General features: G+C 43.7%; 1 protein-coding gene and 1 long non-coding RNA gene across 4 annotated transcripts; one reads left to right on the top strand and one right to left on the bottom strand.

The window, feature by feature from the left end:
* Positions 1-549: 549 nt before the first annotated feature.
* On the bottom strand, positions 550-10,103 carry LOC110527590. Of its 3 annotated transcripts, none has more exons than XM_021608973.2 (5): positions 9,975-10,103; positions 2,668-2,983; positions 2,023-2,289; positions 1,788-1,940; positions 550-1,464 (listed from the first exon to the last, which is right to left on the bottom strand). In XM_021608973.2, the coding sequence occupies exons 2-5, from the start codon at positions 2,966-2,968 to the stop codon at positions 1,295-1,297; spliced, it is 891 nt and encodes a 296-aa protein (XP_021464648.2). In that variant the 5' UTR covers positions 2,969-2,983; positions 9,975-10,103; the 3' UTR covers positions 550-1,294. The 3 variants fall into 3 exon arrangements, with proteins under 3 accessions (XP_021464648.2, XP_036838991.1, XP_036838990.1); XM_036983096.1 differs by having other exon boundaries at positions 9,987-10,093; XM_036983095.1 differs by lacking the exon at positions 9,975-10,103 and adding an exon at positions 4,876-5,371.
* On the top strand, positions 10,097-19,729 carry LOC118965273. Its single transcript, XR_005052558.1, has 5 exons — positions 10,097-10,287; positions 10,366-10,416; positions 10,759-10,814; positions 18,175-18,292; positions 18,554-19,729. It is a non-coding gene; the product is annotated as an uncharacterized LOC118965273 (long non-coding RNA).
* The last annotated feature ends 4,866 nt before the right edge of the window (positions 19,730-24,595 follow it).

Raw genomic sequence — 24,595 nt, forward strand, 5'->3', positions numbered from 1 at the left:
TAGCTTACAAATAAAAGGGAGTTAACAATGACAAACATCACAACCTGGAACGACAACAGATACATGTTGATTGATTTAAACATTGTTTCATATTTGGTTGGTTTCCTGGACACAGATCAAGCCTAGTCCTAGACTCAACTGCTACTGTTAATGGAGAATCACCATTGAACATCATTCTTAGTCAAGGACCAGGCTTAATCTGTGTCTGGGAAACTGGCCAAATAAGTGGTAGCCAAAAATCTTGAGTACAGAAAACTGCAAATCATGAGCACACTCACAATATACACCTAATCTGTATCTGTGTAGATGAGCACAGCATCACATTTACATCCCAGTGCCACAGATTTAGCTTATCTGGTATTGCACAGAGTGGCGCATTAGGGTTGATTGTCCTACTGCAGAAGACAGGGTTTCAAACCGTGCACCATTTCAATGTGCAGGGCACAGGAGGTTGGTGGCACCTTAATTGGGGAGGACAGGCTCTTGGTAATGGCTGGAGCGGAATTAGTGGAATGGTATCAAGTCCATCCAACACATGGTTTCTATGTGTTTGGTGCCATTCTATTTGCGCAGTTCTAGCCATTATTACGAGCTGTTCTCCACTCAGCAGCCTCCACTGGTGCAGGGGCATACATCAAGTAGGCTATTCTTAACATCACACACATAAGATCAGGGTCGTATTCATTAGTGCATACTGTAGCAAAATGTTATGCAATGGAATAGGAAAATGAATGTTTGTTATTGGGTAAGTTCAGGGAGTCACTCCCTGTTTCGGTTCATTTTCTTCTGCTTTATGTCAGTGAATACGACCCAGAAAAGTGTTCAAACAAAGTATTACTGTCAGGGACGGATATCCTACTGTACAGCAGCAGGGCCTCGTTCAGGTCGGAGTAACGTTACTGAACGTTCAGATAAAAAATGTATTGTGTACAACATGACTGGCCAATATTATAGATAGACATATCAGAATTATGAGTTGTGTCTGAATAGGAAATTGAGTCAGCTCTATCAATTCTATAGTTTTTGAGTGCTTCACCTCACTGAATACGCCTGGGGCACATTCAGCAGGGTGCAATGTTGTTGGATGTTCAGATATAAATATAATATGTAGAACAGACAAGCCTCTCTTACCTGTAGAATAAGGAACCATGTTAGCTCTATTAATGACATTTCTATCACCAGTTTCTGAACATTTCCCCTCACCGAATACATGTAACAATAGCGGGAAGGTCAAAGATGCATTGTCCAATCAGAGCAAGATTTTTGGTAATGATGTGTCCACTGTCCAGCCATATCAAAGCAAAGGGAGTTCAGGGGTGTGGAGAAGCTCCTGTCCTTGGTCTGAGTCTCTGAGGGCGAAGACTGTCACACCTGAACTGTACGCTGCGGGGATCACGACATGGCTCATCCTAAACTGATCTTCATCATCATGGTCTTCCTCACAAATCATCTGCCTCAATTGACCTAAGGGAGTAAAGGACCACACGCAAACAAAGGCACAGGTGTGCACACACACGCGTCATTGACATCCTGCTTTGGCAGAACTAAATTGTGTGTTATTCTGAGACAAAGAGTGTGAGAGAAAGAGAGAGAGAGCGAGAGACAGACATAGGGCGCCTTCCTGTGCCCAGGCGTTACTGACGCATGCCAGATCTTAAAGTGGCTGGATAGGTATTTTACATAACACAGTCGATGACGTGACACACAACCATTGGTTGATGCATGCAAGATCTGAGCAGGGGAACATGACCAGAGTAACAGAGAGCAGTGAAATCTCTCTCTCTCACCCTCCACATCCAGGGCTTTCCAGCGTGGGTCAGACTGGTCGTCTGATAGGCTAGACAGAGGGGCGTCAGCTGTCAATCTCAGCAGCACATCCTCTCGACGTATCAGCAACACAGATTCACTGCAGAGTCGCTGATGCACCTCCCGCTCACTCACTAGGACATAGAATGCATGAAGTCACACACAGGCTATACTCTTTCACACACACACACTCAGACACACACCCACACGACTTACCCACATCCAGGGGGTTGGTCATATAGACAGTGTCGGGTCCGACCCCAAAGATGAGTTGGTGGTGCCATGCGTCGGGAACCTCCTCTCCCTCTGGCACTGCCAGCTGCATGTTCATGGTGGCCACGGGCACTGCCCCTTTCTGGATCCACTGTGCCAGCCAGGGTACCAGCCTCACCCGCCGGCGAGGGTGGAGGGGGAAGTGGCGACCCAGCACGCGCCCACCACTGGCCTGCTCCGCCCCAGCTATCAGCTGTGCGTGTGTGGCGCCTGTGAGAGGGGAAGAGACAGAGAGGAGGGTGTATCACAGATATACAACAGTGGAAAATAAATACAGAAATACACAAACACGCACACACACAGTTGTTAACACAGTTAACAGAGCATTTGGTGGTCATGGTTGAGGGCCTGTGGTCCAGTTAGAGAAATTGTGGTATAATGAGGAAGTTCTAAGGGTTGTGGTCAGAGTAGACTGCTGGATGAGTGTTGTGGTTGGCTGTTGTGTTAAGTCAAATCAGGGTTGGGGCCAAAGATTCTTGTCATAAATTGTGGTAATTAGGTTAGATTGCGGTCAGGTGATTATTGTGAAAACAGTGCACGGTTGTTAGCTAAAAAGAACAAGGACAGTAAGCGGTCAATGGTCAGTACCAGCCTCGCTCCGGGAGAACAGGTAATCGGGCAGCGGCGCCTCGTTCCTCCTCAGGCACGTCCGCACACACCGGTCAGCCGTCTCGGGTGCCACAATGATGCCGAGGGCCTGTAGGACGTCCACTACGGCCGTTGCCCCACAGGCGGACGCTCCTATCTGCATGGTCTGCCTCTCCACTGCCTCCTGGATGGACCATAACATAGCCCCTTGTCCCTGCCTTTCCTCTCCATCTTTGGGACATTGGGATGCACAGCAAGCAGTTTCAGTCGGCTTCTCCTCATGAGGATGCTCTCCCTCCATCTTCACAATCCACACCTGTTGAAAAACGACTTATATGATGAACATATTTATTTTTTAGACTGCATTACATATTGATATGCTTGACCGATACAGACTCTTATCAGAATCACTGTTATGAGTTGTATAGTTATGCTAGGTCGGTGAGAATCACACACGGAGCCTTTTGATCTGAATCTACATTTGGGGAATACTGACAAGTAGCCCAATAAAAGACTACCTTACAGTACATGTTCTATTTAAAAGGCAAATAGTTTCTGGCAGCCAAAACAGCCAAATACACCATCTAAACTTAAATAGATTCTCAAATGGCCTAGGGTTTTAGAAAACATATCACATCAAAATAATTATGTCACAAATGCAAAATAGGAAATTACTGTCCACTGTTTTACAGTTGCAGAAGACAGTATTTTTCAGTGACAACAAAGGTGTAATCAGTAGCCAAACAGTTGCAACTAAAACTAGAGTTTGTATTGGACAAATTCAGGTAGGTCCCTCCCCAATTCGTTCCGTTTGCTTCCGCTTAAGAAATGTTTTGCGTCCTTCTTCCGTTTACACCAAGGGTTGGATTCCAAATCATTTCCCAATCGTTTCATTTTGAACAGATACATTTTTTGGGTTCCGTTCCAGTACTGTTCCAACCAGCAAAATAAAGTTCTGGACCAGTTTGAACCAAAACAAGTAACGGCTTATATCGTTCCTTACTGTTACTTTTTAAACCTCCAAAATCGTTATATATATATATATATATATATATTTTTTTTTTTTTCCCGAAAATATGATGGTCTGGAAGGAACGTTCAATGTCTGAACTTCTGAGAGTTGGCTTAACATTGGACCAGAGCTACAAGCTTGTGTGTGCCAGTAGCGGTTAGGGTGACCACATGTCCCGGATTGTGCGGGACAGTCATGCATTTTGACCCTTTGTCCCGCAACAAAACAATCATGTCCGACATTTTATCAACAAATTCAAACAACACTAATTTATAAAAAAGGTTAATTTGTCTCTTATTTTAGTCACACATTACAACTTGTCTCTTGCAGTCACAAAAAAATATATATATCATAAGGATGTGGTAGCCTAAGCCTACTGGTAATGTTAAACACTTCTCCAATCGTTGTTGAGATTTGATATTTTGCGCAAGACGAGAAGTAGGCCAATGTCACAGATAGGCCTATTGTCAACCAATCATATTTCTTAAATCCTTTCGGCTTAAATTCCAGCTAAACTTGAAAAGGACAGTAGGCCTAACTGCCAAATATTTTTATTAATGTAGGCTAAAATGTTCAGGGAATGTCCAGCAAAATCATCGGTTGTCCTGCATCTGGGTCTTTTAAATGATTCCACCCAAGTAGTGATGCGTGAGTAACATCACTGGGGAAGCCGAGCCCCCCCCCCCCCAAAAAAAAAGCCAAGCCCCCCCACTATAACCTGTTAGTTCATACACGCATTGACATTGTGATATATAGGCCTAAGGCCAAGACAATAAGATGACACAGTGGCAAAATAAATTCAACCACACAATTGTTTCATTACAAAACCAGAGAGCAACATCTGTCTGGTGAAGTCCACAAAACATATTGCATGTAACAAGCAGTTACATGACCTACAGCAAGGTCAAGCAAGGTAATGTTTCTGACATTTTCGGACTACGAAACAACTATAAATTTAGAACCACAGAGAGTTACCGCAAGTCGTAAAGAAAACAGGAGTTGCCGCCACTCTTCCAGCACCATCTCAACTTCAACATCATCTAATCACCTATGCTTAGTCTAATACAGTGACAACTAAAAGATACCAAAAACGATTAAGTCCAATCAACTTAAACTAAAAATGGTGTGGCTGTCCATGGTTCTGATTTCTGTGTGTGTGAGTGTGTGTGTGCAAGTAGAAAAAACATGTTGACTCACCCTACTTGTAGAAATGCCAATGCCGTCCTTTTCTTTCATGTTGCCTAAACAGTCTATGACTCTCTCATACAGTACACAGTTTTAGTTTTTGTTGTCCTAGGCTACCTGGCTAAAATGCTTGCTCGCTAGCCTAACTTAACTTCAGGAGCAACAATGCGCCAGGCCAGCTAGTAAACATTAGCATACTACATCTAGCTACATGTTGAACTTCCATCCTCTCAGGTCAGTGTATGGTCAGGGCACAATGTATGAATGTATGGTTGGATCAGAATCGCATAAAAAAAGTCAAAATTCCTATCTCCATGATGTTTGGTTTCTGATGTGATTGCTCTGAAGCCAAATCCAAACTGGCTTCCTTTGACACTTTAGCTCAACGCTGGTTGGCTATTATTTAATAAAGGGAGGCCAAATGCTTGCAACAATGTAATACTCTATTCTGACCAGACAGCATCAAATAGATAACTGTTTTGTTCACTCGGATGCTTTCTCCAGTGAGATACATTCAACTTGTTGAATAACACTTACGAAACACAGAGAGACGAAAGATAAATTATTATTATTTTATTTTTTACAAATTATTTTTTGTTGTAAATTCTTTGGGGAATCCTGGCTTCCCTTGGCATCCATGAAAACATGCCACTGGTGTGTGCGCAGAGTACCACCAAAATTTAAATGAAAACACTTCTTAGCTTTTTGTAGTTAATGAATCCAACGTAAAATGTGATAACTACAGTATCCTTAACTAGCATTGAAAAGGTGAATTATTATTCTCTAATTAAAAAAGCAGCGCAGATTCGAGTCCCTTGTGAGAATTTGTGAGAATTTGTCTGCCAGTGGGTAACCTGCCATTTGTTCTATTGATCAACGTGCAATCACTGGAGAATAAACTGGATGAGCTCCGTTCGAGACTATCTTACCAACAGAACATCTTATAAACTGTAATATATTATGTTTCACCAAGTCGTGGATGAACGACGACACTGGGTTTTCCGTGCATCGGCTCTGGTAAGACGAGGGGTGGTGGTGTGTGTCTATTTGTCAATAACAGCTGGTGTGCAATGTCTAATATTAAGGAAGTCTCGAGATATTGCTCCCCTGAGGTACAGTACCTCATGATCAGGGGTGAAAAAAGTACCCAATTGTCATACTTGAGTAAAAGTAGAACTACGTGGGGCCTCCTGGGTGGCGCAGTGGTCTAGGGCACTGCATCGCATTGCTAGCTGTGCGAGCCCAGGCTCTGTCGCAACCGGCCGCGACCGGGAGGTCTATGGGGCGACGCACAATTGGCCTAGCGTTGTCCCGGTTAGGGAGGGCTTGGCCGGTAGGGATATCCTTGTCTCATCGCGCACTAGCGACTCCTGTGGCGGGCCGGGCGCAGTGCACGCCAACCAGGTCGCCAGGTGCATGGTGTTTCCTCTGACACATTTGTGCGGCTGGCTTCCGGGTTGGATGCGCACTGTTCGGAGGACGCATGGCTTTCGACCTTCGTCTCTCCTGAGCCCGTACGGGAGTTGTAGAGATGAGACAAGATAGTAACTACTAACAATTGGATACCACGAAAAAAAATGTACAAGTAGAACTACTTTAATAGTAAATGTACTTTAAATATACTTAAGTATCAAAAGTAAATGTCATTGCTAAAATATCCTTAAGAATCAAAAGTATAAATTATTTCAAATTCCTTATATTAAGCAAACCAGACAGCATCATTTTATTTACGGATAGCCAGGGGCACACTCCAACACAGACATAATTTACAAATTACGCATGTGTTTAGTGAGTCTGCCAGATCAAAGGCAGTAGGGATGACCAGGGATGTTCTCTTGATAAGGTTGTGAATTAGACAATTTTCCTGTCCTGCTAAGCAGTCAAAATGTAAAGAGTACTTTTGTGAGCCAGGGAAAATGTATGGAGTAAAAAGTACATCATTTTCTTTAAGAATGTAGTGAACCACGGTGCCGGAGGAGATGGCCGCTGTTTTACGGTCTCCTAACCAGTTGTGCAATTATGTGTTTTTTCCCAGCGATATTTGTAAATTATTTTGTACATAATGTTTCTGCAACCGTATCTTACGGAAGAAAAGTGCTTCTGGATATCAGGACAGCGATCACTCACCTCGGATTAGACAAAGATTTCTTCAACAACAACAAGCAGGACTCACACGATATTCTCCAAACACCCCACAGGGCAGACATCCCAATTTTTCCGAGCCGGATGCCTCGTCCGGACCCGCAGATGGCAGAACTACGAAAGCTGCTGTTACCGTCAATATTACTCGCCAACGTGCAATCATTGGACAATAAACTGATATCCTACCAACGGGACATCAAAAATTGTAATATCCTATGCTTCACAGAATCGTGGCTGAATGACAACATGGATATTCAGCTAGCGGGAAACACGCTGCACCGGCAGGATAGAACAGCACACTCCGGTAAGACGACGGGGGGGGGGGGGGGTCTGTGCATATTTGTAAACAACAGCTGGTGCACGAAATCTAAGGAAGTCTCTAGATTTTGCTCGCCTGAAGTAGAGTATATTGTGATAAACTGCAGGCCACACTACTTGCCTAGAGAGTTCTCAGCTATACTCTTCGTGGCTGTTTATTTACCACCACAGACAGATGCTGGCACTAAGACCGCACTCAGTCAGCTGTATAAGGAAATAAGCAAACAGGAAACCACTCACCCAGAGGCGGCGCTCCTAGTGGCCGGAGACTTTAATGCAGGGAAACTTAAATCAGTTCTACCAAATCTCTATCAACATGTTAAATGTGCAACCACAGGGAAAAAAATTCTAGATCACCTGTACTCCACACAGAGATGCGTACAAAGCTCTCCCTCGCCCTCCATTTGGTAAATCCGACCACAACTCTATCCTCCTGACTCCTGCTTACAAGCAAATATTAAAGCAGGAAGCACCAGTGACTCGGTCTATAAAAAAATGGTCAGATGAAGCAGGTGCTAAACTACAAGACTGCTTTGCTATCACAGACTGGAACATGTTCTGGGATTCTTCCGATGACATTGAGGAACACATCACATCAGTCACTGGCTTTATCAATAAGTGCATTGAGGACGTCGTCCCCACAGTGACTGTATGTACATACCCCAACCAGAAGCCATTTGCACTGAGCTAAAGGGTAGAGCTGCCTCTTTCAAGGTGCAGGACTCTAACCCGGAAGCTTACAAGAAATCCCGCTATGCCCTGCGACGAACCATCAAACAGGCAAAGCGTCAATACAGGGCTAAGATTGATTCATACCACACCGGCTCCGACGCTCGTCGGATGTGGCAGGGCTCGCAAACTATTACAGACTACAAAGGGAAACACAGCCGTGAGCTGCCCAGTGACACGAGCCTATCAGACGCGCTAAATCACTTCTATGCTCGCTTTGAGGCAAGCAACACTGAGGCATACATGAGAGCATCAGCTGTTCAGGACGACTGTGTGATCACGCTCTCCGTAGCCGACGTGAGTAAGACCTTTAAACAGGTCAACATACACAAGGCTGCGGGGCCAGACGGATTACCAGGACGTATGCTCCGGGCATGTGCTGACCAACTGGCAGGTGTCTTCACTGACATTTTCAACATGTTCCTGATTGAGTCTGTAATACCAACATGTTTCAAGCAGACCACCATAGCCCTTGTGCCCAAGAACACAAAGGCAACCTGCCTAAATGACTACAGACCCGTAGCACTCACGTCTGTAGCCATGAAGTGCTTTGAAAGCCTGGTAATGGCTCACATCAACACTATTATCCCAGAAACCCTAGACCCACTCCAATTTGCATACCGCCCAAACAGATCCACAGATGATGCAATCTCTATTGCACTCCACACTGCCCATTCCCACCAGGACAAAATTAACACCTATGTGAGAATGTTATTCATTGACTACAGCTCAGCGTACAACAAAGCTCATAAGGACCCTGGGACTAAACACCTCCCTCTGCAACTGGATCCTGGACTTCCTGACAGGCCGCACCCAGGTGGTGAGGGTAGGTAGCAACACATCTTCCACGCTGATCATCAAAAGGAGGAATCTACTGAGATGAACTTGATCAACCAAGTTGATTTCACCTTTCTCTCAATGCCACACACTTGTCACTAATTATCAGGACTTCCCTGACAGGCTCATTCACACCTTTTTTTGTACTTAAATCCTGTCCAGTTTTTTTTTACAGTTGTGTGTGTCCAAGTTAAGAGAAAGTTTATTTCCTATTATCCATGTGTATTTCCTTATTTTTGTTATTTGAGATATATTGGTTTAATAGTAATCCTTATCACCTTTACCTTTTATGTTATGCAACATGCTTGGAATGCATCTTCTCTGTTGCAGAACCACACACAAATCCAACTTTACCATGTCCAACCACAAGTCCTCAATAAATATGTGAACTTTGGCACTGTCTCTGCCGTCAGCTTGCTCTCTGACCGGTGCAAAGAACCCCTGGTGACATCTATCCAAGCAGGTTACCCATCTTGGGTTTATTAGACTATTTTTCAGCAGCCATGTTGGAAATGACCGCCAGGGGGTAATGGACTAAATCTGCGATGGCACTTATAGCCAAAAATATACGTATTTCAACATGTCCAAGCTGTGTGGGAAATTTGCTGCTGGAATATGGTCAAAATGACCTCAATATGGCACATATTATGGTCTTACGAGTATCTTATGATCAGAATCGTTGTCTACCTGTGAGGGTTTATTTAATGAGTAAATAACATTACAAAGTAATTTTCATTTTGTTTGAATTTATTTTAACCTATTTTCTAACAGGAAATCTGGATGGCTGGTTGACTGACCGGCTTCCCAGACTGGCTCCAATCTTTAGCTAATGTCCATTAAGCTATCTGGTGTTAGTGTACCAAGTGTGAAACTTGTATCATAAAATGGAACAATTATGTCACCTATCCCTGGACTATACCGTAAAATAGGCGCTAAAGCTAGTTTGCGTCTATGAATGGGTTAACTGACACGTGACCGTGGTAGCTAGCTACTGTATAGCAAGCTAATCTTATCATCAAGAAGTCCGAAAGAGAACTCTTCACAAAACCGAATGTAACGTAATTTTTTTTTTAAAGGACACTAACCTTAACACAAACCTAGATTTGCTCTGCTTCCTGATGTCTGCACTTTTACTATAATTGCAGAGTATGCAATGACAAGAAAAAGCAACTGTTCTACATGCTATATTTAACGTTGATTCCGGTTGGTTTGGTATATCCTCTGCCTGGATTGGACGATAACATTTCCATGATGTATTACTATTGGTAGACACATATGTCAATCACTCATGGCACGCAATGAATACATCTTGGAGAGTAGTTGTCTGTATCTACGGCAGCGAATGAGAGGGGTGAACACCATGACCACACGAGGGCAGTGATGTCCATTATTTTCCAGGTAAGACATTTCAAATCACAAATGACTGTCAACATAAAAGTTGAGGGATACTTTTAATACCTTCACTTTCATCCTCAGACTGACCGTTACAAGAACTGCATTTTGTTCGGGGGCAAAACACGTTAACAGGTATGTTTCTGCATTTACTTCTGTTCACTGTCATGTGGAGGTAAATTATTTATGAATGATTAAATCAAGAATAACAGCATTTATGAAGTCAATCTTTAACAATTTCTTGATTCAATTAACATTGTCATAGAAAGTTGCACCTCTACATTCGCAAATGTTTGTGTTTCATTTGAAAGTTGTTTATGTATGACATAGTGTTGTAAAACAGGTTCAATATAGCCAGTTAAATTATACGGGCAGATTCCAGGCTAAAAGTACATTAACAATGTCATTATACAAAAACTTGTATGTATTATGTTTGTTTGAATTTTTGTCTTCATTATCTCCATTATTTTGCTGTAGGTTTAACAAAAGCATGTGGACAGTAGTTGGCATGTTGGCCTCTGTGTGCCCCACTGGTAAGTCTGTTATATTCTGCCATACAGACATGTAAATAATTCAGAAAATAGGGATTGAAATGGATCATATTGTGAGAATTCCAGATATGTATTTTTCAACATGGCACCAGTACAATTGCAGGCTAAGCACCAAAACAGAACAGGTTGCTCCTTGGTTTTCTATCTTTCTTTCAATAAACCCCAGAAGCCTTCCTAGATGTGGTCTCAAATTCAGAATATCATAATACAATGAATCATACTGTTGCGATCTTTGCTACATGGGCCACATTATAATTCCCACCAAGTGTTCGCGACCCGGATTTACTTCCCTTTCCCGTGCTCACTACATTGGTGTCAGAAGTAGGATGGCGGATGTGAGGCCATCAGAACGCAAGGCCCGGACGTGTGAGTGGGCTGAGTAGTCGAATCATGGGTACGTGCCTTCCCATTCGGAGGGGCAGTGTAAACAAGCCACGTTGCAATTCCCACAAAGTGAGTTAACCCTATTGGAAAGATGAGTTGGGTGTTTGCCTTTCATGCCAGTGACTCAGGTTCGTTTCCCTGTCCCACCATACCCTACAATACCATTGGTAATACAAAGTAGGCATACAGTCTATCAAACGTTGAAGGTTTGGCCTAGGTAGAATTTAATTAAACTAGACACAAATAGACTCTGGAAAAGAAGAAGGGATACCTGACACAGCCACAAGACCACAAGAGTCTGAAATTCAATCCCAAATACGTGCCAGTAGTTAAACCACATATGTACCTAGTAAACATGTGGTTGCAGAAAGCACATTATATGCGGTGCCAAGATATGAAGATGTCTTCTTGAAATGTTATGTAACACAGACACTAGCCACCATCTCCCAATGAGGTTTCGAGGCGGCACTTAAAAAGCTATAGTGTACCCGTACAGACGGGCAAAAAAGCCTTATCTGAGGAAGGGTAGGGGGAAATTGCGATACTATTGTTGCCGATTGTACCTGAACTAAAACTTATTTTAAAAAATGGTGAGCGACTGTGTTTTCAGCACTTTTATCTCCAAAACTAATTTTCGAAAGGCTCTCTTGTCCATTTGCAGCAGAAATATAGTGATCAATATGTTTGGAACATCAAATCGCAATATGTTTGGAACATCGAATCGCAATAAAATCACAGTATCGAATCCTAATACATATAGAATCGTGATACACTATATATACAAAAGTATGTGGACACACCTTCAAAATAGTGGATTCAGCTATTTCAGCCAAACCCGTTGCTGACAGATGTATAAAATGCAATCTCCATAGACAAACATTGGCAGTAGAGTTGTCTTACTGAAGAACTCAGTGACATTCAATGTGGCACAGTCATAGGATGCCACCTTTCCAACAAGTCAGTTTGTCAAATTTCTGCCCTGCTAGAGCTGCCCCGGTCAACTGTAAGTGCTGTTATTGTAAAGTGAAAACGTCTAGGAGCAACAACAGCTCAGCCGTGAAGTGGTAGGTGACACTAGCTCACAGAACGGGACCGCCAAGTGCCTCAGTTGCAACACTCATTACCGAGTTAGAAACTGCCTCTGGAAGCAACATCACCACAATAACTGTTTGTCGGTAGCTTCATGACGCCATTGGACTCTGGAACAGTGGAAACACGTTCTCTGGAGTGGTGAATCACGCTTCACCATATGGCAGGACAAATCTGGGTTTGGCGGATGCCAGGAAAACGCTACCTGCCAGAATGCATAGTAACAACTGTAAAGTTTGGTGGAGGAGGAATAATAGTCTGGGGCTGTGTTTCATGGTTCGGGCTAGGCCCCTTAGTTCTACTGAAGGGAAATCTTAACGCTAGAGCATACAATGACATTCTAGACAATTCTGTGCTTACAGTTTGTAGAAGGCCCTTTCCTGCTTCAGTATGACAATGCCCCCGTCCACAAAGCGAGGTCCATACAGAAATGGTTTGTTGAGATCGGTGTGGAAGAACTTGACTGGCCTGCACAGAGCCCTGACCTCAACCCCATCGAACACCTTTGGGATGAATTAGAATGCCAACAGTGAGCCACGCCTAATCATCCAACATCAGTGCCCTACCTCACTAATGCTTGTGTCTGAATGGAAGTAAATCCCTAAAGCAATGTTCCCAAACCTTTTGCCAGAAGAGTGGAGGCTGTTATCGCATGGGGGACCAAATCCATTTTAATGCACATGATTTTGGAATGAGATGTTCGACAAGCAGGTGTCCACATACTTTTGGTCATGTAGTATACATATAGAATCTTAATACATATGGTATTGACACCTCAGTATTGTGATAATATTGTATCATGAGGTTCCCGGCAATTGCCAGCCCTAATCTGAGGACCTTGTGACGTAGCATTTATCTTCTGTCTAAAACTGTCAAAGATATGAGACAGATGTTTTTTTCCAATTTCTTTATTTATATATAGCTGATATATCAAAGTGTTGTACAGAAACCCAGCCTAAAAGCCCAAACAGCAAGCAATGCAGGTGTAGAAGCACGGTAGCTAGGAAAAACTCCCTAGAAAGGCCAAAACTGAGGAAGAAACCTAGAGAGGAACCAGGCTATGAGGGGTGGCCAGTCCTCTTCTGGAGATGTGGAGATTACAACAGAACATGGCCAAGATGTTCAAATGTTCATAAATGTCCAGCATGGTCAAATAATAATAATGACAGTAGTTGTCGAGGGTGCAACAAGTCAGCACCTCGCTTTTCATATCTCTACCGCTCCTGCTGTCTCTAGAGAGTTGAAAACAGCAGGCCTGGGACAGGTAGCATGTCCAGTGAACATGTCAGGGTTCCATAACCGCAGGCAGAAAGGTTGAAACTGGAGCAGCAGCACGGCCAGGTGGACTGGAGACAGCAAGGAGTCATCATGCCAGGTAGTCCTGAGGCATGGTCCTAGGGCTCAGGTCCTCCGAGAGAGAGAAAAAAAAGAAAGAGAGAAAAATAATTAGAGAGAGCATACTTAAATTCACACAGGACACCAGATAAGACAGGAGAAATACTCCAGATATAACAGACTGACCTTAGCCCCCCACACATAAACTACTGCAGCATAAATACTGGAGGCTGAGACAGGAGGGGTCAGGAGACACTGTGGCCCCATCCGATGATACAGGGCCAAACAGGCAGGATATAACCCCACCCACTTTGCTAAAGCACAGCCCCCACACCACTAGAGGGATATCGTCAACCACCAACTTACTACCCTGAGACAAGGTTGAGTATAGCCTACAAAGATTTCCGCCACGGCACAACCCAAGGGGGGGCGCCAACACCAGACAGGAAGACCACGTCAGCGACTCAACCCACTCAAGTGACGCACCCCTCCTAGGGATGGCATGGAAGAGCACCAGTAAGCCAGTGACTCAGCCCCTGTAATAGGGTTAGAGGCAGAGAATCCCAGTGGAGAGAGGGGAACGGCCAGGCAGAGACAGCAAGGGCGGTTCGTTGCTCCAGAGCCTTTCCGTTCACCTTCACACTCCTGGGTCAATCATATGACCTACTGAAGATATGAGTCTTCAATAAAGACTTAAAAAGGTTGATATGGGTAGGCAGACCATTCCATAAAAATGGAGCTCTATAGGAAAAAGCCCTGCCTCCAGCTGTTTGCTTCGAAATTCTAGGGACAATTAGGAGGCCTGCGTCTTGTGACCGTAGCGTACGTGTAGGTATGTACGGCAGGACCAAATCGGAAAGATAGGTAGGAGCAAGCCCATGTAATGCTTTGTAGGTTAGCCCTTGCCTTGACAGGAAGCCAGTGTAGGGAGGCTAGCACTGGAGTTATATGATCAATTTCTTTGGTTCTAGTCAGAATTCTAGCAGCCGTATTTAGCACTAACTGAAGTTTATTTAGTGCTTTATCCGGGTAGCTGGGAAAGTAGAGCATTGCAGTAGTCTAACCTAGAAGTAACAAAAACAAAAGCATCATTTTTGGACAGAAAGTTTCTGATTTTTGCAATGTTACGTAGATGGAAAAAAGCTGTCCTCGAAACAGTCTTGATATGTTCGTCAAAAGAGAGATCAGGGTCCAGAGTAACGCCGAGGTCCTTCACAGTTTTATTTGAGACGACTGTACAACCATCAAGATTAATTGTCAGATTCAACATAAGATCTGTTTGTTTCTTGGGACCTAGAACAAGCATCTCTGTTTTGTCTAAAAGTAGAAAGTTTGCACCCACTTCTACATCCACCTCCTTATGTTTGAAACACAGGCTTCTAGGGAGGGCAATTTTGGGGCTTCACCATGTTTCATTGAAATGTACAGCTGTGTGTCATTCGCATAGCAGTGAAAGCTAACATTATGTTTTCGAATGACATTCCCAAGAGGTAAAATAGTGAAAACAATAGTGGTCCTAAAACGGAACCTTGAGGAACACCGAAATTTACAGTTGATTTGTCAGAGGACAAACCATTCACAGAGACTAATTGATATCTTTCCGACAGATAAGATCTAAACCAGGCCAGAACTTGTCCGTGTAGACCAATTTGGGTTTCCAATCTCTCCAAAAGAATGTGGTGAGCGATGGTATCAAAAGCAGCACTAAGGTCTAGGAGCACGAGGACAGATGCAGAGCCTCGGTCTGACACCATTAAAAGGTAATTTACCACCTTCACAAGTGCAGTCTCAGTGCTAAGATGGGGCCTAAAACCAGATTGAAGCATTTCGTATACATTGTTTGTCTTCAGGAAGGCAGTGAGTTGCTGTGCAACAGATTTTTCTAAAATTTTAGAGAGGAATGGAAGATTCGATATAGGCCGATAGTTTTTTATATTTTCTGGGTCAAGGTTTGGCTTTTTCAAGAGAGGCTTTATTACTGCCACTTTTAGTGAGTTTGGTACACATCCGGTGGATAGAGAGCCATTTATTATGTTCAACATAGGAGGGCCAAGCACAGGAAGCAGCTCTTTCAGTAGTTTAGTTGGAATAGGGGCCAGTATGCAGCTTGAAGGTTTAGAGGCCATGATTATTTTCATCATTGTGTCAAGAGATATAGTACCAAAACACTTGAGTGTCTCCCTTGATCCTAGGTCCTGGCAGAGTTGTGCAGACTCAGGACAACTGAGCTTTGGAGGAATACGCAGATTTAAAGAGGAGTCCGTAATTTGCTTTCCAACGATCATGATCTTTTCCTCAAAGAAGTTCATGAATTTATTACTGCTGAAGTGAAAGCCATCCTCTCTTGGGGAATGCTGCTTTTTCGTTAGCTTTGCGACAGTATCAAAAAGACATTTCGGATTGTTCTTATATTCCTCAATGAAGTTGGAAAAATAGGATGATCGAGCAGCAGTGAGGGCTCTTCGATACTGCAGTTTCAAACATAGAGGTTTGGAACTGCTCCCTGCTCATCGCCTCTGTCACAGACGAAGGAACTTACACACATTACTACAAGACTTTCACCACTCCACTCATATACGCTAATGTTATTCTTACCATCGCTGGTGAGTGATGCCGGTGCCGTTCCCTTCTGTCTGAGTAGTTTTCAATTGCTTCTTTAATGTCATACATGAGAGATTTTGGCTGAATAATAATGAGTAATATCTCTAGTTAAAATGAGATTCTGCTTCGTTTCATTTGTCGTTGTTCATTTGAATGTTCAATCATTCCCTCATCTCATCACTGCATGAAAAGAGGGATCTACAGTATGATTATAAAATTTGAGGAAATGTACCATATTTGCAGAGATTTTACTTGTGTCCACCAATCTACAACTCAAAACACAAGTGGTAAATGACCTGGAACCCCCCCCCCCCCCCCCCCCCCCCCCCCCGTGCCCACACCAGCAAACTACAGCACACATCTAGTGTCCCATCAGTGAAGGAAGCTCTGCTCATGGAACATACCACTGTGAGGCCAGGGAGGGGTATCCTGAAGGGAGGATCCACTGGACACCCCTCCCCCCAACACCCGAGTCACCAGGACAACCAAAGGGGTCTCTACCATCTGAGCAGCACTCGCACCGAGAGCACAGTGGTGAAGTGTGTGGTAGAGTACCCACGACTGCTAAACATCTCTGTTACCTGCCTGACAGGGAAGCCCAGTGTAAACATGATTGGTCACGTTCCAGGTCATCTTTATTGCAGCCGCACTGCACAGATTAGGGTGAGGTAAAGAACCCCTGACTGCTTCTCAACATTACTGTTACTTGCCGGTGGAAATAAGGCTGTGGACATGTTCCAGGTAGTCTTTGTTACAGTCGGACTGCGTAGAATAAGTGATCTACAAATGATCTTGCACCCCAAATAACTACTCATTACGTGATTTAAGATGAGCAATTATACACCTTGCCTTGCTCAAATTGATCACCTCAAACACGCTGCATGACTGTGGTCACCTTCTAGGTTGTCTTTGTTGCACTTGCGCTGCACAAATTGTGACATATGGAGCAGTGTTTAGCGTAAGGGGGAGAAGAGCCTTGGTCAGGGAGGTGACCAAAAACCCAATGGTCACTCTGAATGAGCTCCAGAGTTCCTCTGTGGAGAAGGGAGAACGTTCCAGAAGGACAACCATCTCTGCAGCACTTCACCAATCAGGCCTTTATGGTAGAGTGGCCAAACGGAAGCCACTCCTCAGTAAAAGGCACATGACACCCCACTTGGAGTTTGCCAAAAGGCACCTAAAGGACTCAGACCATGAGAAACAAGATTCTCTGGTCTGATGAAACCAAGATTGAATGCCAAGTGTCACGTCTGGGGGAAACCTGGCACCATCTCTACGTGAAGCATTGTGGTAGCAGCAGTTTGCTGTGGGGATGTTTTTCAGTGGCAGGGACTGGGAGACTCGTCAGGATCGAGGGAAAGATGAACATAGCAAAGTACAGAGAGCTTCTTGATGAAAACCTGCTCCAGAGCTCTGGGTAAAAAGACTGGGTAAAAAGTTCACCTTCCAACAGGACAAAGACCCTAAGCACACAGCCAAGACAGTGCAGGAGTGGCTTTGAGACAAGTCTCTGAATGTCCTTGAGTGGCCCATCCAGAACATCTCTGGAGAGGCCTGAAAATAGCTGTGCAGTGACACTCCCCATCCAAGCTGACAGAGCTTGAGAGGATCTGCAGAGAAGAATGGGAGAAGCTCTTCAAATACCGGTGTGCCAAGCTTGTAGCGTCATACCCAAGAAGACTCAAGGCTGTTATCGCTGCCAAAGTACTGAGTAAAGGGTCTGAATACTTATGTAAATAAGGTATCTCTTTTGTTTTTTAAATAAATTAGCAAAACATTTTTTTTTAAACTGTTTGCTTTGTCATTATGGGGTATTGTGTGTAGATTGATGAGGAAAAACAACAGTTTAATCCATTTTAGAATAAGGCTGTAAGGGAAAAAAATCAAGGAGTCTGAATACTTCCCAACTGCACTGTATATCCCTTCTGCTCAGATGAGAAAATGCAGATTATCCATCCAGATGAGTGGCTACCACCTTCCCCGTTCTTGGCTGTGGTTGGAACAATGACAGTGTTAATAGGACTGACAACATTACTACTGATGGTCAAAAGGTGACAGCAATATCACAGCTCAAGTGTAAATACAACAATTCTCCATTCTCTCCTACTAAAATGAAATGGTGCAGTTATTGTTGTGTTTTATTAAAACGAAGACATGTTTTTTTTTAAACTCACCACCTTAGAACCTCATTTGTCATATGATTCACCTACCAAAAGGTACATTTCAATAGGTGGTGCAGGTCTCCACCTGACATTTTCAGAGTTGCTCCTCTGTCCTGACCAACTGTGTTTTTCTTTGTTGTCTTTATGCAGGGACCGGCGGCTGCTGATCCACAGAGGAATACACAAGCCCCTCTAGGAAAATGCTCGATTCACCTATCCTCTCCTTTCACCAGGATGCACGCACACAGAACCTTCTGTCCTCATCCATTTTGGATAGTGTGTCTGGGAGGTGCATAGGAGTGTCTGGGAGGTGCATAGGAGTGTCTGGGAGGTGCATAAGTGTCTGGGAGGTGCATAAGTGTCTGGGAGGTGCATAAGTGTGTCTGGGAGGTGCATAGGAGTGTCTGGGAGGTGCATAGGAGTGTCTGGGAGGAGCATAGGAGTGTCTGGGAGGAGCATAGGAGTGTCTGGGAGGTGCATAGGAGTGTCTGGCAGGTGCATAGGAGTGTCGTTGGCAACCTCATCTGACTACAGAAAATCACTCAAGCTTTGTCATTCAAGTTAAGTTTAGTGATAAAAATGACTTGTGGTACTACAGTATTTGGGTAAACTGTCATTAGTATGAAGTTATATCGTTTTGGCTGGGATTCAACTCGTTCAGTATTCAAAACAGGTACTATAGGTTGTGTTTGGGATGGCTCTCTATTTCTCTCTGTACCTATAGGGCAGGAAATGTCGACTTTGCGAGGATTTCAAAGTCCTACTTGAGTTGTTAGTTAGTGCTTATTGTATGCAAACCTTTGGAGTATGTGCATAAATCCTAATGTGTGGCCGATCTGATAAGACCGGGTATATGTAACTGAGATTAGGTCATATCATAAAGAGTGTGTTTTTGTCCAGCCAAATACAAATATGAGAAACATTTGGATGATGCATCTAATTCCACATCTATCTCAGTAGTTTCATTGCATATTGTCCAGAACAGTCATGATTGTAAAGAAGATGGGATAATACATGATGACAATTTAAAGGCCAGCTGGCTCTTGTCTGCCTCGTTGATCCTTATGCCACATGTAAGTAAAGTAAGCCTTGTCGGAGCCTGTTTCTATAGTGGGAGGCATCTTGGTCTACAAGTACATATACACCCTATGGACGCAGGTTGACATTTGTCATGAGTCTTGCCCTGGAGGCAGAACTGAGCGGTTTCTACTAGATGGGCCAGCTGCCAAGTGAAAATTGGCTATCTCATAAAAATCTATAAAAAACAAGAATGGGCTTTTTTGATCTTAATTTAAGGTTAAGCATTAGGGTTAGCAGTGTGGGTGAGGTTGGGTTTAAAATCTGATTTTATGACTGTGGCTGTGCCAGCTAGTGACCAATAAATGCCAACCTGCCTATGGACAGGACACAGTGCTGAGTGCAAAGCAGAGAGGCATTTCATAACTTGACTGGGGATCAAAACCCTAATCTCCCAATCTTAGGGCAGACACTAACCACAAGGCCACTGAATTGTTTGATGAGTTGGTTGGTATCGCACATGTGCCAATAGTATTTTATGTACGAGTTCGATGATGGTTCTTGTACCAACAAAAAGGTCCCACCCATCACAACTGATTGCTCAATAGTTCATAGCAATACTCTAATGCCTTACATAGTGATGATTGATGACTATTATTTGGGCAAAGCAACATACTTTTGTATATAGTGGGGCAAAAAAGTATTTAGTCAGCCACCAATTGTGCAAGTTCTCCCACTTAAAAAGATGAGAGGCCTGTAACTGTCATCATAGGTACACTTCAACTATGACAGACAAAATTAGAAAAAAAATCCAGAAAATCACATTGTAGGATTTGTAATTAATTTATTTGCAAATTATGGTGGAAAATAAGTATTTGGTCTCCTACAAACAAGAAAGATTTCTGGCTCTCACAGACCTGCAACTTCTTCTTTAAGAGGCTCCTCTGTCCTCCACTCGTTACCTGTATTAATGGCACCTGTTTGAACTTGTTATCAGTATAAAAGACACCTGTCCACAACCTCAAACAGTCACACTCCAAACTCCACTATGCCCAAGACCAAAGAGCAGTCAAAGGACACCAGAAACAAAATTGTAGACCTGCACCAGGCTGGGAAGACTGAATCTGCAATAGGTAAGCAGCTTGGTTTGAAGAAATCAACTGTGGGAGCAATTATTAGGAAATGGAAGACATACAAGACCACTGATAATCTCCCTCGATCTGGGGCTCCACGCAAGATCTTGGGGTCAAAATGATCACAGGAACGGTGAGCAAAAATCCCAGAACCACACGGGGGGACCTAGTGAATGACCTGCAGAGAGCTGGGACCAAAGTAACAAAGCCTACCATCAGTAACACACTACACCGCCAGGGACTCAAATCCTTCAGTGCCAGACGTGTCCCCCTGCTTAAGCCAGTACATGTCCAGGCCCGTCTGAAGTTTGTTGGAGAGCATTTGGATGATCCAGAAGAAGATTGGGAGAATGTTATATGGTCAGATGAAACCAAAATATAACTTTTTGGTAAAAACTCAACTCGTCGTGTTTGGAGAACAAAGAATGCTGAGTTGCATACAAAGAACACCATACCTACTGTGAAGCATGGGGGTGGAAACATCATGCTTTGGGGCTGTTTTTCTGCAAAGGGACCAGGACGACTGATCCGTGTAAAGGAAAGAATGAATGGGGCCATGTATCGTGAGATTTTGAGTGAAAACCTCCTTCCATCAGCAAGGGCATTGAAGATTAAACGTGGCTGGGTCTTTCAGCATGACAATGATCCCAAACACACCGCCCGGGCAATGAAGGAGTGGCTTCGTAAGAAGCATTTCAAGTTCCTGGAGTGGCCTGGCCAGTCTCCAGATCTCAACCCCATAGAAAATCTTTGGAGGGAGTTGAAAGTCCGTGTTACCCAGCAACAGCCCCAAAACATCACTGCTCTAGAGGAGATCTGCATAGAGGAATGGGCCAAAATACCAGCAACAGTGTATGAAAACCTTATGAAGACTTACAGAAAACGTTTGACCTCTGTCATTGCCAACAAAGGGTATATAACAAAGTATTGAGATAAACTTTTGTTATTGACCAAATACTTATTTTCCACCATAATTTGCAAATAAATTAATTTAAAAAAAAAAAATAAAAAATAAAAAATATATATATATATATATATATATCATTTTGTCTGTCATAGTTGAAGTGTACCTATGATGAAAATTACAGGCCTCTCATCTTTTTAAGTGGGAGAACATGCACAATTGGTGGCTGACTAAATACTTTTTTTGCCCCACTGTATATAGTGTATGTGGACACCCCTTCAAATGAGTGGACTCGGCTATTTCGAGCATACAGCCATGCAACCTCCATAGACAAAAATTGGCAATATAATGGCCTTACTGAAGATCTCAGTGACTTTCAAGATGCCACCTCTCCAACAAGTCAGTTTGTCAAATTTCTGCCCTGCTAGACCTGCCCTGGGCAACTGTAAGTGCTGTTATTGTGAAGTGGAAACATCTAGGAGGAACAACGGCTCAGCCATCAAGTGGTAGGCCACACAAGTTCACAGAACGGGACCGCCGAGTGCTGAAGCGCATTGCGCGTAAAAATCGTCTGTCCTCAGGTTGCAACACGGCTGAGTTCCGAACTGCCTTTGGAAGCAATGTCAGCACAATAACTGTTCATCAGGAGATTCATTAAATGGGTTTCCATGGCTGAGCAGCCGCACACAAGCCAAAGATTACTATGCGCAATGCCAAGCGTCGGCTGAAGTGATGTAAAGCTCGCCACCATTGGACTCAAATGGAGTGACAAATCACACGTCACCATATGACAGTCCAACAGACGAATATGGGTTTGGCAGATGCCAGGATAACTACCTCCCCAAATGCATAGAGACAACTTTAAAGTTTGGTGGAGGAGGAACAATGGTCTGGGGCTGTTTTTCATGGCTCGGGCTAGGCCCCTTAGTTCCAGTGAAGGGAAACCTTAACGTTACAGCATACAATGACATTCTAGACGATTCTGTGCTTCCAACAAGTTTGGGGAAGGCCCTTTCCTGTTTCAGCATGACAATGCCCCCGTGCACAAAGTGAGGTCCATACAGAAATGGTTTGTCGAGATCAGTGTGGAATAACTTGATTGGCCTGCACAGAGCCCTGACCTCAACCCCATCGAACACCTTTTGGATGAATTGGAACGTCGACTGTGAGCCAGGCCTAATTGCCCAACATCAGTGCCCTACCTCACTAATGCTCTTGTGGCTGAATGGAAGCAAGTCCCTAAAGCAATGTTTCAAAATCTAGTGGAACCCCTTTTACCAAAAGAGTGGAGGCTGTTTTCGCAGGGGGGACCAACTCCATATTAATGCCCACAATTTTGGAATGAAATGTTCGATGAGCAGGTGTATGCACAAGTTTCAATTGATAGATAAGCAGTCACAGTATGCACTTTTCTCTGTTGATGTGTTTGTTTGTCTTGGCAACCCCTTTGATCGATGCCTGACTTGGCATCTGGGCTCCACGGTGTCTGATGGTTTAAGTGATACTGGATCAAGATGACTCAAGCTCTGTCAAAGCATTTGCTCACAATAGCTGACCCCTACACAGATACTCTAACCATAACATGATGACCATGACTTGTGACAAACAGCCCATGACAACAAGCTACGTATTGGGATGCATCCATGTGTGATCAACAGAACATAACATGCCTGGGCAATAGGTAATATCGTAGATTATGCCAATTTCATGAAGCCTCTCAGAGTACGAGTGCTGATCTCGGATACGTTTTTTCTTTTAAATCATAATGAATAAGAGGGAAGACCTGATCCGAGATCAGCGCTCCTACTCTATGAATATGTGCCCCAGACACCAAGAAACGTTTTTGATTTTGTCCCGTATTCATAAAGTGTCGGAGAGTGGGAGTGCTGATCTAGGGTCAGTTTTGCCTTAATCGTAATGAATAAGAGGGAAAAACTGATCCTAGATCAGCACTCCTACTCTGAGATGCTTTGTGCAATGGTATTTTTACATATCTGTCCATCTTCTACACAGGAAGAGATTGTTGTTCTTTATGATAAATATCCCCCAACGCCTCTAGGTGTCAGTCTTGCTTCACACACTCTCTTACTGCACACTATGAGTATCATTAAGGTACCATCAATAGGCATACTACAGTAGCTGCATTGTTGATGTTGATGCTTAGTGGAATTGCCATACAGTCTATGTTAACTCCTTTTTCTATGTTCTGGTTTCCACAAATCCCTTTGATGCATGGGGAAGCTCTGTCATGAGCCATGCTTACCTAGATCATAGCGTCATAGAGAATGTATGTCCTCCTTGAGTGCCATGCCTGCTTTGTATGCAGTATCACCCTGTGTGTGCTGTGTCCTCATCACATTTCTCTGGTTACATCCCGATCCTCTCTAAAGGGTATAAGGGGGTGTTTATCTGCCAGGGTCTATGGCTCGTGAGTTGAAACGGATTTAGATTTAAAGCCACAGTCATGTGATGTTTTGCCGTCATTTCAATTATATACTGTACCCCATCATTTTGAAACATATGACTCATGGATGGATTATACATTACATGGCCAAAAGTATGTAGACACACCTTCAAAATAGTGGATTCGGCTATTTCAGCCACACCCGTTGCTGATGGGTATATAAAATCGAGTGCACAGCAATGCAATCTCCATAGACAAACATTGGCAGTAGAATGGCCCGCACTGAAGAGCTCAGTGACTTTCAATGTGGCACTGTCTTAGGATGCTACCTTTCCAACAAGTTTTTGCCCTGCGAGTGCTGCCCCGGGTCAACTGTAAGTGCTGTTATTGTGAAGTGGAAACGTCTAGGAGCAACAGCGGCTCAGCCGCAAAGTGGTAGGCCACGAAAGCTCACAAAAACGGGACCGCCAAATGCTGAAGCATGTAGCATCAGCACAGTTGCAACACTCACTACCGAGTTCCAAACTGCCCCTGGAAGCAACATCTGCACAAGAACTGTTCGTGGGGAGCTTCATGAAATGGGTTTCCATGGCCGAGCAGCCGCACACAAGCCTAAATCACCATGTACAATGCCAACCATTGGCTGGAGTGGTGTAAAGCTCAGACTTCTGGCAATGTAGAAATGACATAAACATACTATGAAAGGTAGCGTCTTGCATTATTACTCAACTGAC

This window comes from Oncorhynchus mykiss, chromosome 7 (assembly GCF_013265735.2).
Source record: "Oncorhynchus mykiss isolate Arlee chromosome 7, USDA_OmykA_1.1, whole genome shotgun sequence".
In the NCBI taxonomy this organism is placed as follows: domain Eukaryota; kingdom Metazoa; phylum Chordata; class Actinopteri; order Salmoniformes; family Salmonidae; genus Oncorhynchus; species Oncorhynchus mykiss.

Bases quoted from the DNA above. Each gene is read 5' to 3' on its own strand.
- LOC110527590 (XM_036983095.1), bottom strand. From the start codon at position 4,914: ATGAAAGAAAAGGACGGCATTGGCATTTCTACAAGTAGG. The intron at 2,290-2,667 runs GTACTGACCATT...CCCCTCTCACAG, and splicing joins GTTCTCCCGGAGCGAGGCTG to GCGCCACACACGCACAGCTG. The intron at 1,465-1,787 runs GTGAGAGAGAGA...TTACTCCCTTAG, and splicing joins GAAAGCCCTGGATGTGGAGG to GTCAATTGAGGCAGATGATT.